This window comes from Mercenaria mercenaria, chromosome 7, assembly GCF_021730395.1.
Source record: "Mercenaria mercenaria strain notata chromosome 7, MADL_Memer_1, whole genome shotgun sequence".
Lineage (NCBI taxonomy): Eukaryota > Metazoa > Mollusca > Bivalvia > Venerida > Veneridae > Mercenaria > Mercenaria mercenaria.
This window is the reverse complement of record NC_069367.1, coordinates 34117768-34134800: the sequence shown is the minus strand read 5'-3', so window position 1 is coordinate 34134800 and position 17033 is coordinate 34117768. Positions and strand designations below refer to the sequence as shown.

Genomic DNA, 17033 nt, shown 5'->3' with positions numbered 1-17033 from the left:
ATGATAAACTATGCAAAAACCTCATCTTTCACCTTTAGCCTGCTGGCGGCAAGTGATTCTGCCTTTGCGACCAGTACAGACCAAGGCTAGCCTGCACATCCGTGCAGTCTGATGTTGGTCTGCACTATTCGCTACTTGGGTGAACACCCCTTCGAATAATAATCGGTACTGCCAAAATTGAATGATGGACCAGTCCATTTTAGAAATTTAGCAGGCTAAAGGTTAATTTTCAAAATGTAGTGATTGTCTGGCTGTCCTTCTGCTGGTATGTTTATTACAAATGCTGGCGCTAAATTTAACAGACTGCAGTATGATCCAAAAATAAAGATTAATTATTGATTGCCAAACTTGAGAGGATGCTGGAATTTGGATTAAGTATTGATAAAAATCTGTTCATCAGACTAGACGAACATTGGAATATAGATTTAGAATTGATAAGAGTCATATTGAAGATTTGACAAGATACGGGAGTATAGGTTTAGTAGTGATTGACTGTAACTTTTAAATGTCTAAAGATTTTGAGGTAGAATCCACTTAAAAAATGAAGCACCAGTATGTTCTGATTGCAGTGTTTTGTTGGAAAACTTCAGACCATTGAAATATTGGTAATGGTGGGATTTTTAGATATATGCATTTAATTTAACTTTTAAAATTGGTTAGTTTGAATTTATTGTTAAAATGATTTTTGATACAATCATTTTCTATTGTAAATTTCAGGCCATTGTGTGGAATTAGAAAAAAATGCAATTATGACTATATTTATTGCTGAATTCACTATGAAACTGTTCCATGTATCAGTTGTGGAGACATTTAAGAATGATAAGTTATAACTGAATCTTGCAAAATAAAAAAAAAAAGAAATTCATGAAAAAATCTGTTACAGATCAGGCTGAATTTTACTGAAAACCTATTTAATTTTGTTACGAGGGAGGGTTGTGAGAGTTGAGCAAGGACAGCCACAATTTTTGTACAGTTTCAGATATTTTTTAAGCAATATAATTTTCAACTGTATTTATGTCATTAATATAAAATGTTATACATGTTACATGTATATTATCAGTATTTTATTATATGGTGTAATCATAAATTTATATAAGACAGTTTTTCCCTGAATCGCTACCTATATTTGATTTTATTCTTAGTTTATAACAGAAGGCAGCATACATGTTTCCGACTTTAATTTTACTTAAGAAATAATAATATTTTAAACAGTGATTTTTTTGTTGAACAAAATCATTGTTGGAGTTCAAGTGTGAAGGAATTATATCACGAGTAAACAGCTCACAAGGTATAATAACTTGCATCTGAATGACAATGATTTTGTGCACCACTTAACCCTTAGCCTGCTGGCGGCAAGTGATTTTGCATTTGTAACCAGTGCAAACCAAGATCATGGTCTGGACTGTTCGTTATTCAGTCAATAAATTTTCAGTGAACATCACTTTAAATAATAAGTAATGCTGCCCAAATTGAATGATGGACCAATCCATTTTAGAAATTTAGCAGGGCAAGTGTAAAACCAGTGATGCTATGATGTAATAATTGTGATGCAGTAATTTTGTTGCATAATAGCACACAGTTTCAGTCTTTTTTTGTTTAATAGGAAATAAATGGGGTATTGTTAAAATTAAGTTCAGAAAACATCCTGGTTTCCAGTCCAATTTTGACTGACTGTAAATGTTACAGCTAAATAGTGATGAGGGATTGGTAATGTTGTGGCAAAAATAAAATGTTTGTTTCCAGACATAATAATCATCTTCATTTTAAATTGTGTTGATTTTTATTAAGGTTTGTCTTGCTGTGCATATTTACTAGAAAGCAAGAAACCTAACTGGAATACCTTTGTTGTTTTCGTCCGCTTTGAAATTCATCAAGTTTTTGTTGCATTTTTCATGCCACACTAAAGAAAGGCACTCAAAAGTTTGTAATTTACAATATGAAGTACTGTGTTTTGAAAATGCAAAATAATGTTAGTGTTCAGTTTGAGCTTGCCAGATTTTATTGAAAAGCGTTGATTTGTTTAGTCGTTTTTTTTTTTTGTCATCTGCTGCCTCAGCACATGGCAGGAGACGTTGCCTAGCAACCAAACCTGTAATTTGTAATTGTCAGTGCCCCGGCCTAGCTGAGCTACATGTACATCTTTTGTAGTCACGACGAGCTATGCTCTGGCCTCTTGTGAACTGCATGTACATGTACCTTGGATAAGAAACTGGAACTTTAAATATATAATCACCATTTCATATAAAAGATTAAAGCACAGAATTTGCCATTTGAATTCATTTTAAAATCATATTCAGATTTTTAACAACCATTTCATCTTTACTCAAAACTTTCATTTTAATACAAATTTTAAGTGCAAAGAAATATTATACCATCTTATTAAACAAGCTCACCCTGTACAGTTGAGCAGCAGCTTTTTTGTTTCTTATTTTAGAGTATTTCCTGTTTTCTTATCTTTAGTCCGACCAGGATAATTTTTATGTGAAAACAGATTCACAGATTTGAGTGACTTTGTATTGCTGTAACAAACATTAGTAAAGCACATGTTTGTGTTAAGTATTTTGTGTTTATTGAATATACCACATGTATACAGTAAAACTTTCATCCATATACATCAGAATAATAAAATATGTAAAACAGTTTTGTGTCATTCTTTTATTTCTTATTCAGTAACAAGGTAAGTATTAATAAACAATGCTATAATGTCCCCTATCAATTGAGGACAAGTATAGGAAGAAAAACTTCAAAGTACAGAAAGGTGCATTCTGATAATTGTCTGCAAAAATGTTGATCTATTTGCTTCAACTACATCAAAACATTCAAACTTCAGATGTGATACAGTTTTTAAGTTTTGTAAATTCAGTAAAATTTTTGTGGTGGACTAATTTTTTCAATTTTTGTTGTTTTAATCCATGAAAATAGTTCCACTAAACACAGAAAAAGTCCTATGTATTTTCTCTTTCTTAACTTGACATTTACCAATTTTAGCCCCAAAGAAATAGCATTTTTAGCCAAAACCATACAATTATATGCCCAGTGAAATTTATTTCTCAGTATTAAAATAAACATATAAATAAGAAAGTATTAACTGAGGAATAATTTATGATGATGCATACCAAGTTTCATTTCAGTTGGATAAAAACTGTAGGAATGGAGTACACAAAGTACAAATTTATGTTTTTGTTAAGTTTTAAAGTCCAAAAATGTGCACAACTCGAGAAAAAAAATCACATTTGAAAGTCTTGACAATTTGTGCATGTCCTCTTCAATGTGGATTATGTAAATCAAGTTTCATTTCAATCAGATGGAAACTTTGAGGAGTACAAAACAGTGACGGACAGACAGACAGATAGTTCATACACTATTTGCCTCCAAGGTCTTCGACAGTGGAGGCATAATAATCATCAAAGATCAATGTTTATAAAATTTCAATATACAAAATGTAACATCACAGGCCAGCTTTGACGACACAATATAAAAGTTAAAACACATTTGCATAAAATTGGTCACATGACCACAGGGAAATCCCATGGTACCTCTGTCCAGTTCACTGGAAAGTCAAAGAGACCTTCTCTGACTAAATTATATGTCACCTTGGTGAATAAAATGATTAATAGTACTAATGTAAAGAAGTAGTTAATCACTGTATGAGTGGCGCCATGAGAAAACCAACTTAGTGGGTTTACGACCAGCATGGATCCAGACCAGCCTGCGCATCTGCGCAGTCTGGTCATAATCCATGCTATTCGCTAACAGTTTCTCTAATTCCAATAGGCTTAGAAAGCGAACAGCATGGATCCTCACCAGACTGCGCGGATGCGCAGGCTGGTCTGGATCCATGCTGGTCGCAAAGCCACTATGTTGGTTTTCCCATGGCGCGGCTCGTATGTGCTGAAGTGAATAATTAATGAAATCATTTTATATTTCCAGTTCATAAAATTCCAAATGACATTCTATTCAAATAATTTTTCCTGTACATCATGACACAACCTTTTTCATTTAAGGTGAATAATCACTGCTGATGGTTCATGTATCCTGAGTATGTGAATATTACTTAATAAATATGTTTGTCAGCCCTGTTTTTTTCTTGGTCTGTATGCTACAAGCTGTAGTAATGACGGAAAACCCATCACAAATGTCTGTAGCATCCATAACACCGTTGGCAACATGTTGAGGCGCTTTTTCCTACAAATAAATAAAAAATAAAATTTACAACTGTTCAAAGCAATGTTCAGAATCAGTTGCATCAGACTGTGAAGAGATAAAAAATAAACTCATACGAACATGGTGCATGAATCTAAGTCCAAACAATATGGAGTCCAAAAAAAGTATTATCTAACTTATTACTCAAAGCTGCTGTGCATTGCCAATAACCTGTACTTTTAAATGCCAAGCTTATTAACCCTTAGCCTTTGCGACCAGTGCAGACCAAGATCAGCCTGCACATCTGTGCAGTCTGATCACGGTCTGCACTGTTTCCATTCAGTCAGTATCTTTCACACATGTCAAGTTCCGTGGACAATTTTCCAGGAGATTTCAGTAGAAACTCCAGGAGATCTGATGAAAATCCAGGAAATTTTATCAACCAGCATTTTTTAGGAAATTTCTGGTCAATTTATTTGTTTGTGTTTGGTTTAACGCTGTTTTTCAACAGTATTTCAGTCATGTAACGGCGGACAGTTAACATAACCAGTGTTCCTGGATTCTGTACCAGTACAAACCTATTCTCTGCAAGAAGCTGCCAACTTCCCCACATGAATTATCAGAGGTGGAGGATGAATGATTTCGGACACAATGTCTTTTATCAAACCGTCATGGAGAACATATGCTCCGCTCGGGGATCGAACTTGTGACATCGAGATCTGTAGACCAACGCTCTCCCTACTGAGCTAAGCGGGCGGGTCATTTCTAGTTGAATATAAAGCTGTAAAACAGATTAGATCTAAATCATTTTCCTTTCTGACTTGATTAACTGATTAAGGCAATGTTTTCAGGGGCTTAAGTTGCATTTTAAAACATTTCAACCCTTATCATGCTGGACATGACTGAATCTGCCTTTGCGACTAGAGTAGATCATGATCTGCACTCTTTGCCATTCAGTCAGCATCTTTTTGGTAAGCACCCCTTTTAATAGTTTATGGTACTGTCCAAAATGAAAGATGGACAAGTTCATTATAGAAATTCAGCGGGGTAAAGGTTGAACAGAAAAGTATTGATTTAAATTTATTTAATCATCATTTGATTTTCATTTAAATAAGCAGAGGAATTGGATGAAATTTATTGGCGAGTCTTTTATGTGAATAATCTGCAGGTCTTTTTGATGTTTCTATATTTTTAGCACATCAGCAGTAGCTAATATAGATTGGAAATAAACCTATTTCACCATTTTAAATTTATACTGAAAAGTGCTTTTTACTCGTAAGACTAAAATACAAAATCATAGCTGTTAAAAAAAAATGTTTAAACCTATCTCAAGTTGTTTTCTCACTTAATTCTGTCATCAGTGGTAATGATTGCCATCACTCCAATAAAGGTTGGCTCTTTTATCTATTCAAATGTTTCCCTAAATATCTTTTCCCACCTAATTCTTCCATTAACAAGCTCCTGTCTTTAACATCACCATTTGCCAATTAACACAATCTAAACCTGTACGTGTGTGACCTTGTGCTAAAAACTGATAAATTACCTCAGGCACAGTGTGTAATTAGGGATTTAGTTTGATACATGAAACCATTAGCTTGGAATTTTGGATTTATGGGAGAAATAACTGATTTCCGTATGTCCGGGAAATGGACCGAAATTCCGCGAGAGGATCCGGGAGTTGACATGTACAATCTTTTTGGCAAGCACCACTTTTAACAGTTAATGGTTCTGTCCAAACTGAAAGATGGACAAGTTCATTATAGAAATTTAGCAGGGTAAGGGTTAAACATGATAAAATGCATCATAAAAAATCTCTGGTACATCGAAGTGACTGTCACAAATCTGTTAACCTTAAAAACTACTGATCCTTGTCTGAATTCAAAGGCAAACCTGCAGGTGAATCTGGACCTATAAATATAAACACTGATTCAGTACCTGAACCAGACATCTTCTTCTTGTTTTTTTTATTATTACTTTATAAGACTGTCAGTCAGAATAGCTTTTTATTGTAAGTACTTATCTCTGAAAAAGGAAAAATACTTATTTAGTTTGAATGTTTAAAACATTGCCTTTGAAATTTAAGTTGTCACATTACCTGCACAAAACACCTGCATAGACTGATTCTCCCACATGTGCTGCAACTGTTGCAACCAGTCTATAAATATAATAAAATGGAACATACTAAGTTTCACTTTAATCGTTCTAGGCCATACATATTTTGAGCTATGAGCATCACAAACAAAAAATCCACTATTTGGCTATTTTCAAGGGCCATAACTCTGTAATAAGCGCTAAGATTCCCAAGAAGAAAGCCAAGTGTGCAAGGTCACATCATGATAAAGACTCTAGCAAGGTTTCATGAATTTACATCAAATCCTTTTTGAGCTAGGCACAAAATTAAAGGGTATACTTTGAAAAAAAAATCAGTCAATTTCATTGTCCCTCGAAATTTGAGACATTTTTTCTCTTATAAAGTTTGATCCTAAAGCATCTGTACGCTTAACAAATACTTCCATCCTGTTTTGAAATTCTATCTACACTATGTTTAATCAAACTCCTAACTCAATGTTTCTCTGAGTTTACTCTCAGTGATTTGCATACAAATAAGTGGAATATTCCTATAACCAGTATTCAAATAAGTGGAATCTACTGTTATAATAAATGAGGTAAAAGAAAGGTCTCTTCTTTCTTCTTGGCGTTCACAAAGGTCTGAGTGGGCTGCTATGGTTAGTGCTATTTATGGGGTTTATGAGTTAACTGTAAAGAAACATCTGAAGTCCAGAATGAAATGTCTGCATTGAATTAGACTACAACAAAGTCTAAATTTACATGTACTTTCAAGATTCACAATACAATTTGTACCAGCACATTCATTTTAGACACTAATTTTCAAACAATCCATAAAAATAAAGTGCAAACGACTACAAATGGAATCACATTACTTACATAGTTTGAAGAACACCCATGTGATTTTTGTTCAGGTACCTTCCCAATGTTCCAAGAGGTCCATAATAATCTAGTATTACACTCTCAGGCTTGTACAAGCTAAACTGAAACATAAAATTTATGATATTGTAGACCTGCTGCTATGCAAGGCTGACAATTGCCCAAACAAGAGCTGTCACAGGAGACAGCATTCTCGACTATATCAATTCTAGATAGTGAACTGGGCACACCTCAGGAAGATGGAGCTATCACTAGAATGTTGATTGACTCCAGTGTTGATGTAGATATTGAAGATATTGAACAATAGTTTAAGTCTGTGTCAAATGTATTTATTTATAACAGAGATAGAGGTAAAGTGTATATAATAAAAGGGACATAATTCATGTAAAACTTTCTGAATTGATAAGTAATGCACTATATATTGTTAATTTTTTTTGTTGGGTTTAACATTGCACCGACACAATTATGACATTTATCGACCTAATAAAAGTGATATCGACCGAACTTAAAAGGCAACAATTGTTTTATTACTAAATCCAGCCTACTCATAAGTATAAACTTTAAATACAAATATCTGCAGCTTTCGGTCACTTTTTGTGGTAAATTGTGTACGACGTCACATTGTTTTGACTTCAAATTATGATGACTTCACAGCTGGAGGGCAATACGTGTTTTTGGCTCTGCCTTCAAGTCAATACGACTTTTTATCATAATTTGATCATATGACTACATCTAGACCAATGGAAAGGATTATAAATATAGATTTAATAATAAAATTATATGTCATATGGCCACTTTCCAGCTTTGATTGTGGAAAGACCCCTTGTGTCTCTCCGTGAATTATTTCATCATGGGTGAGCACCTGGGTAGAACCCCAACAGGTCCTTCTGCTTGCTTTTGATGTATTTGCCACACATTAAAGAGCTTTGCGCATTATACGCTGATTTTAAGACATCACTTAAAATCATTTAACATGTCAAACATTTGAATATCATTAAAAAAGATGTTACCGTTTTAATACATTTACTCACAGGTCAAGGGCGTTACTACTGTTACGCATAATACGCACATGCGTATAATTTTTTGTCAAAGTATCACCCTACAAAGCAGCCAGACTGCACCAAATGAAGTTAATATTTCAGAAAATTTCTGCGGGAGGGGATACCCCCTCCCACACTCACCCCCTTTCCCGTGTGTTTAATTCATATCGCCCCTGGGTATGCCCTTGTAGATTGCCATTAATAAGTTAAATAACATAGTTTTTCATGCCCCAAATACAGAGTCCAGGATTCATTCAACCTCATCTGGATAAATGATATTGCAGCATTACTTCCAGTTTATTAAATGTGCATAACAACATTAATTGGGAGCAAAACATCTTGGGCTAATTCCAAGTGTATTACAAAGGTCTGTACTTTTACAAGGATCTAATAATAATAGGTCAGGAGTTGGACTAACTAGAATATATCTTTCATTTCAAAGAATATTCTTATCTTATATATCATGACACTGACACCATTGGGCAAATACATCCTATATGTATGCTACAAGTAAATAGAAATATATAGTGTCAGTATGTGATTGGAACGCATTACCTCCAGACATTGTGTCGGTAGGGTCGCTTGAGGCTTTCAAGTCTCTGGTGGCACAACTCTTTATCTAGACTCAGTTAGTTCTTTGTTTTTAACCCTCTCACTGTACACATTTTCTACATCTACATCTACATGATACTTCCAACAATCATAAACGATTATGACTGGAAGGCGCTTGTCTGGGCAGTGTTAAAAATGAGAAAACTCATTAGGTGCAAAGAATAAAAATTACTACAGGTGCTAAGTTAAAAAACATAGTGAAGGAAGTTACTGCAGATGTACAGTGGCCAGCCGCTCAGCAAATATGTTGAGGCTGGGGCTGGACTGTACATATTGGGGAAGGCCATTCCATAGTCTGATTGTACGGGGGAAGAAGGAATTCATGTGGTATTGAGTACGGGACTGTGGAATTAGGTAGTTCAGGTTTCTGGTCGGTGTTAGATGGTTATGGTCGACGCATACATGATTTGTTCCGATTTTGTAAAAATAGATGAGAGAAGATTGTATGCGCCGTTGTTCTAAAGTTTGCCAGTTTAGGGTGTTAATCATCTGGGTTACACTGCTTGTATAGTTATAGTCGTTAAAGATAAACCGTGCAGCTGATCTTTGCACTTTTTCGACTTTGTATGAGAGGGACTTTTGCCAGGGGTGCCAGATGGATGAGCAATACTCGAGTTGTGGACGGACATAGGTGTTATAGGCTTTCTCTTTGACCTTTTTGTTTGTTGTCTGAACATTTCTTTTGATAAATTTAAGAGAGTTGTTTGCTTTAGAGGAAATAGTATTAATATGTTCAGACCAGTTTAAGTCTTTAGTTAGTGTAACACCTAAGTATTTAGCGGTATCGGTAGATTTCAGTTCCTTGTCATGCAGGGTGTAAGGAAACATGACAGGGTTTCGTTTGCGAGTAATTCTCAGCACCTCACACTTGTCTGGATTGAATTCCATTGACCAGTCCTGTTCCCACTTTTCAAGGGCGTACAAATCTTTTTGTAGTGTTTGGGCATCAGATGAGGACTTGACTGTAAGGTATACTATGGTATCATCTGCAAACAGTCTTGCCTTACTTCTAATAGAATCTGGTAGGTCATTAATGTAAGCCAGAAAGAGACAGGGCCCTAGGACGGATCCCTGAGGGACACCGGACAGGACAGGCAGGGTGTCAGAAGTGCAGCCGTCTACAACTACTCTTTGGGTTCGACCCTTCAGAAATGACTTTATCCACTGTGATACCAGAGGGTGGACACCCAGCTCATTAAGTTTAAATATCAATTTATTGTGATCAACCTTGTCGAATGCTTTACTAAAATCCATTACTATTACATCTGTTTGTTGACCTTGCTCAAGGTTGTCGTTAGTCCAAATAATTGTACTCGAGAGTTGAATATCGTTATATTATTTTGACTTGTCGATATCCGCCTCCGAGTACAAACCAGAAAAGGTAAAGAATGTGGTAGCACTGTCCTCTTCTTTGCGTAAGTAACACCCAATGGAATCCGTTGGGCGGGAATTATGTTATAATAATGCAACGGATAAAAAAAAAGAAATACATACATAGAAAGCCTGTAATTTTTCCTTTTCAATGATGTATATATTACCGAGATTTCTTGAGGAAAATTCAAACTATGGCAGTTAAAAAAATGCCAAGGTTTAACACGAGTGTACTACATATTGGAAAATGGCCGATCACCGGTAAACACATTACTACACGAAGCGTTTTCATTGGTCACGCCTCCGACCGCCATTACATGAAGACGATTGAAACGTTAGAGGTTTAAATTTTTTACAACAGAAATTCTTGATAAATATGTCCTGTTCTTATGTTTTTTATTTACTATTTATGATTTAAAACAACAGGTAAGCAGTTAAGGCTAAAGAAAAATCGTGACTACTGATAAATCGTAATTTCAATTGACCACAGTTTCCACCACAGTTTTGATTGTTTCTGGTTGAGACCTCTAGGTAGACAACGTAAAATATCAAAATGTAAAATCGGTCTGCCCGAGGTCTCATTATTTAGACTAGGTTGTCGTAAACTTCTTGTTTACTTTCACTGTATTTCTTTCTTTTTCTCGCGCATACCTAAAATGGCAGTATTATCAGTCATAAAGTGGTAGAAGTGGCAGAAGTAGCAGTCCCACTGTATCCTGCCTCATTCGATAGAACAAGAGCTGGGAACCAATGATCACAACAAATGTAAACATGCGAGACTGAGAGAACGTTTGTACTGCAGGTTTGAATGTTCTGCGATGAAATAGACAAACTGAATACCAGATAACTTACATAGAAAAGAACCATCAAAACTGCTATAATTGTTCCTTCTATAGGCTTAGGATATGTAAAGTAATTAGGATTAAACTTTGGACCTTTCATTTTGTACCCTTCCCTACGACACTTGATAAACACCGAAGCATCCGAATTTAAGTTCGGCTAAAAACCGTAAATCCGGCGCACATTGACCATTTGTTGTAACGTAAGAAATAGGCCTACATCATTTTCTTGACAGTAACCATTTACCATAACTGACTATGTTATCGACAAGTCATAAATAAAGTTTTAAATGTTCCAGTCTAAAATTTTGTAAGTTTGTACAAAGATATGTATATTTTATAACGACAATATTTGACATTTGTCTTAGAGGTACAATTAAGCAATGGGAACTGCACCTTCAAATTGTTATTAAGGTTATAACACACTAAATAGTTGTTGTTCTTTATTCTATATAAAACTGACATATTTACAATGGCCGCAGCACACATCAGGACCCATTTTAAATGTCTGTAACCTACATTTTATTGCAGAATATTGTCAGTGCTAAATAAAAATAATAAAAAAAAACCAAAAAAACATGGGGTCATGTTTGATGCAAGAAAAATAATTTCAGTCAAACACACAAACTGCAAAATCAGCTAAAAAATGAGACCCCAAATTATACTGGTGGTTTATGATCTATGTTTCCATGAAAAATTTTGTCATGTTGTTATTTCATTATGAAAATGCTACCCACATGTCATAGATCTGTCATGTGATTTTAGCAAAAAAATTGCAAAGAATATAAGGAAAATAGCTCTACAGAGCAAAAAAAAAAATGCTACCCACATGTCATAGATCTGTTATGTGATTTTAGCAAAAAAATTGCAAAGAAAATAAGGAAAATAGCTCTACAGAACAAAAAAAAAAAAAAAAAAAAAAAAAAAAAAAAAGAGGACTATTTGTATCCGTCATTATGCGCCATTTTTCTATTTAGTGTCTGTGTGCCTTAATACAGGGAGACTCAAAATCAAAGGGTCAATTTTTCCAAGAATATATGTTATGAGTACTATTACACACGATGTTACTATCATGCCTGGAGAATTCAAATAGGAAACACACAGATATTTGTTTTCGAAAAGCTATAAAAAATTATACTTCTTTTTTTTATTAAACATTTTATATGATATTCTGTAGAATTTATTTAGCGAAGATTCTGCGGGCGAATCGCGACGTCAATTATGACTTAATTTGACGTCATCAGTACGTCAAGTATCCATTGACGATAGACGTCAGTATCTATTGACGATAGATATCAAACATATAAATGTCATAGATTTTTCTGCTGCAGAATATGGATGAAAATATAGATGATAGAAATTTTCACTTGCTTCAAAATGAATCGCTTACGACAAACCAAGGTAGGTTCTCACGATTGCAACTAGAATTAATACAAGTTGTTTTGAGGATTTTTCGTCAACGACGGCGAAAGCCAAACAGTGCCGACATGCTCAACTTTTATTTTTCGGCGGACCATTAGTCTTTTATTATTGGGGACTTGCGGACCTTTGTTTTGTCAGCTGTAATGACGAGGCGGCCCAAAAAATCGTTAGCATTTAACACATGATATCAATATTCAAGGTTTTATAATCAAAGCCTGGAGATGTCTGATGGTTGCGAGTTTTGCTAGATTTAATTTCTGTTTAAATGCCAATCTATAAATATACATGTATAAGAACCAAATACAAATGTGCCTCATATCTAAGATTACCTCTGCCTTATGACCATACATGAAATTATCTAAATTGCCAGCTGGAAGTCAGTGATGTAACCATGGGCTGGAATACCTTATCATTGATAGATCTTGTATAATCTAAATGTTCAGTGTGAATGGACAAAGGTTGAATAACAACTGCTTGATCATTGATAATTCATCCGCATTGTTTATGAATGGGACTACTTTGTGTAGCACATGAACATCCTTTAGATGTGATTTGGAATCAAATAAAGATGCTACATGATTGTCAGAAATACACTTAACTTTGGTAGCGGGATAAACCCGCAACCAAAAACCATTCCAGGAATCTTATTTTTAGTATAAGGTAAAGGGAAAGGTAAAAGGTAACCCTATTTTAAGAACCGTTAAAACCAATTATACCTTACCCCCAGCAAATTGCTGGTACCCATTTACAGCTGGGTCGGCTGAGGCAATCGTGATAAAGTGCCTTGCCCAAGGACACACCGCAATGATGTTAGCCAGGATTCGAACCAGGGGCCTTCACCTCCGTAGGAAAGTGTCTTAGCCCTCTCGACCACTGCGTCCACATGGTACATGCTTGAAATCTAGGATCTTCTATGGTACTTGTTTTATACAATTTATTAGACAAATAATATTATATATTCTGGCTTGAATAAAAATACTAAATAAGGAATAAAAACAAAAATAAGGCCAGTTAATATTTATATCACATGAATTATCTTTCGCATGGATACTTTAGCACTACAGTGAATATCAAATACAGCTTACACATGCATTTCTTGTACACCAATTATAAATCGATTATTGTAATCATAAGAAATTAACCTTTAGCCTGCCAGTGCAGACCAAGATCAGCACATCCGTGTAGGCTGATCATGGTCTGCACTGTTCGCTATTCAGTCAATAATTTTTCAGTGAGTACCCCTTTGAATAATAAGTGACACTGTCCAAATTAAATGATGGACCAGTCCATTTTAGAAATATAGCAGGGTAAGCGTTATTTTGGAGGACATGAATTAGTTTCATTATAGAATCTGCATGTGTGGAGGCGCTGTTTTTCTTTCGCAAAATTTATTTAGGAAAACACACAGTTCAAGCATCGCATACATACTGTGAATATATCTTCTATTTTATCAAATTATCTGTAATGTAAAAGTAAAGGTAATTTCATTTAACATCGCATATAATCCAACATACAGCACGAGCTACAAATCGCTTGTGCGACAAACTATAGATATCCAGTATCAGGTACTTACCTTGCTTATTTTACCTCCTAGTACAACCCTTTCAATACTGAGTGCCAAGCAAGAGAACTACCAGTACCATTTTTCACGCCTTTGGTATGACGCGGCCGGGGATCGGACCCAGATCACCCACACTCAAAGCGGACTCTCTACCAATGTCACCCGTATTGTCATTGCTTTTCAAGGCAGCACTAAGATGCGAGCGCATCTATCACGCACAAAAATGCCGCCTTCCATATCATACAAAAACAAAAAGACAAACAACACTCAAGTCTGCTGTAACAGGACTTTGTAACAGGAGGCTCTATAATATCACTTTCTAACGACTCATAAATTGTTACACAGAGATAGACAATTTGTCATCGATATGAATGGTTTAATGGTCGCTTTCATATAAAAAAAACTTATAAAATTAGACCTTCTTTTCCCTTTAATTCGACAAGAACTAAATACAATCTACTTACATTAAATTATGCATTGAGAACAACAAGACCTTTTGAACTTTGAAGTAATCTATGGGCCTTTCTTATTTTGTAGCCATATCAGACGAAATACCCACTTAACAATTTCGAAACTATGTTTGTTTTAAGGTTTTCAAGAACGTTTCTTTTTATTCTAATAAATGTATAAGGTATACTTTTGTAGTAAGAATCCAAAGAATAATTGAGACTAAATTAAGATTTTAACATGCTGGTTTCCACCATGTTGCAGTTACGGTTATAGTAAAGCATTTTCATACATTTATTTTTAACATACGAGCTAAGATACGCATATGCACGAAATTCCGCACTAAATGCATATCCGACACATAAAAATACCACGAAAGAATCTAAACTCGGCATCGGATAAAAACAACGCACGCAACTATTATATTCTTTATTGTTCAATGTACACATACACCTATTCGGCAAGTCGGTTTAAAATTCAGTTGGATCAAAAGTTTCTGAGATCAGAGATCAGTTCATTTATCTTCTAACCATTGTAGTGTATTAGCAGATGTGTTACTCCTTTTAAACATTGTTTATGTACTTTATGGAGATACTTTGCCCCGAAAGACACTTTTAACAAAATTTATGTTGAGACGACTAGGTATGTGACCGCGTCCCTAAATCTAAAAACAAACAAACAAATAAAAAACAACAACAAGCACAAAAGAAATAACAAAGCGTATTCAACACATTACAGGTATTTCATAAACTCAATAAAAACATCATATTATTTACGCCGTGTTTTTCTCCCATTACAGATAAGTCCCAGTATGAGAGTTGTGGTGATGTTATGGACGCACCAATTATGGATATGTATATGTATTTGAATGAACCTGGAAATGCATGTTACCCAGTTGACGCGACAGTAGCTCATCCTGGAAAGAAGAAAAAGAAGACTGAAAAACAAAAAGAAAGAGTTAGGCAGTATAACAAAAAGATGCGTAAATATAGAAATAAAAGAAAAAGAGAAAAGTTAAAGAACGAAACAGACACGAATGAAAATGCTGATGTTGCAGTATGTTCTACACATATAGTTGAAACTGGAACAACACCTGATGCATCACAAATATGTTCCTCTGTTAATTCACCTTTGACTGAAATAGGAGAATTATATACGGACTCTGATATTTCCCAGCACATTTCTACATCAAACGGTGGGGATGTTCCTACACTTCGGGCTGATGCCAAACCTTTTGTTCCATCGGCAGCTTCACCTATACCATCCGAACCAGGTTCAGAATTAAGAGCAACAGCGGAATCATTTGTACCCGCTGCAGAAAGGAAACCGGAAATAGTGCCTACTGCTGACATTCATGTGGTGGCTGCACCAAAATCGCTAAATGTTTCCGTGTCAACGGGGCAGGCTTCCTCGTCAGAATCCATTACAAGTATATTATCAACCGTAGGAGATGCGCCACACGAAGTATTTTCTGTACCCGATACATCTGTCGATGCTGCAATACCGGAACCAGTATCTGCAATGCGGGCTTCCTCGAACATTAATGTGCTTTCTGATGCAACATCTACAGACGCCAATGAGCCGGCAAAAGAACTAGGTGATACAATTGAGCTGGACGAGACTAGATTACCACAAATTAGATGTAACAACATTGAGAACGAGGCGGGCATGCCTGGAATTTTGGGAATTTACGCCGACAGCAGTCTTCACTGTGTCATTGACAAAGTAAGTTTATTATCTTTGCCAAGACTTACATTCTTAAATTTTCTGTTCCAGTGCTCTGTTGTTAGTCATAAGACATTGTGTGAAATTTGTTTCTTTAATACATGAAAGTCTGCAAGTTTTCTGCAGTTTAGATGTATTTTATTGCAAGTATTTGTATTTCAGTCAAATACAGGACAAGTACGTTCAAACTGTGATTAATTAAAGATTTTTTTTTCTAATTACAGAATGTGGTTACTAGGAAAATGACAACAAAGGAAGATTTCGGATATATGTATTTCTCTTTGTCAAAGTTTTAAAATGAATTTGTTTGATTTATATAAATAAAGGTTACATAAAAGCAAAACGATACCATACATATTTCTTTATGCTGTTTTAAATACAGGTGATTGTTTAGATATGAAATCACAATTTTTCAATTGGCAGTTACACATTTCGTGCGTCTGTTATGCAAAGGAGTTCTGACATACATGTGTACCTTTAATGTTTGTGTTAAATGTATGACAGTATTAAAACAGTACTGTTTTTACTTCTTTTCATCAATGTCAGTTGAAGGGAAATTTTTGTTGACTAAACCGCTATTTATGATTAAAGAAAGTTAAGACAGAAGCTAGATATAGATGTGATGAGGAACATTTACGGACCATATATTTGGATGTAAATCTATTGAACAAAATTTGAAATATGACCACCAGAAAGGATTTACAACCGTAAATGCATGTATGTATAAAGCTAAATGTGCAGTAGTGTGTATAAAATGAGCCGCACCATGAGAAAACCAACATAGTGCATTTGCGACCAGCATGTATCCAGACTAGTTTGCGCATCCGCGCAGTCTGGTCAGGATCCATACAGTTCGCTAACGGTTTCTCTAATTGCAATAGGGTTTGAAAGCGAACAGTATGGATCCTGGCCAGACTGCACGGATGC

General features: G+C 35.2%; 2 protein-coding genes across 2 annotated transcripts; one reads left to right on the top strand and one right to left on the bottom strand.

Annotated features, from left to right (window-relative positions):
- Positions 1-430: 430 nt before the first annotated feature.
- LOC123554455 (transmembrane protein 254-like) lies at positions 431-11110 on the bottom strand. Its single transcript, XM_045344619.2, has 4 exons — positions 10965-11110; positions 7090-7193; positions 6239-6298; positions 431-4185 (listed from the first exon to the last, which is right to left on the bottom strand). Exons 1-4 carry the CDS (start codon positions 11052-11054, stop codon positions 4071-4073), a joined length of 369 nt encoding a protein of 122 aa, XP_045200554.2. The 5' UTR covers positions 11055-11110; the 3' UTR covers positions 431-4070.
- A 1075-nt stretch (positions 11111-12185) lies between these two features.
- Positions 12186-16452, top strand: LOC123555507 (uncharacterized). Its single transcript, XM_045346114.2, has 3 exons — positions 12186-12352; positions 15181-16106; positions 16331-16452. The coding sequence occupies exons 1-3, from the start codon at positions 12286-12288 to the stop codon at positions 16400-16402; spliced, it is 1065 nt and encodes a 354-aa protein (XP_045202049.2). The 5' UTR covers positions 12186-12285; the 3' UTR covers positions 16403-16452.
- Positions 16453-17033: the final 581 nt, after the last annotated feature.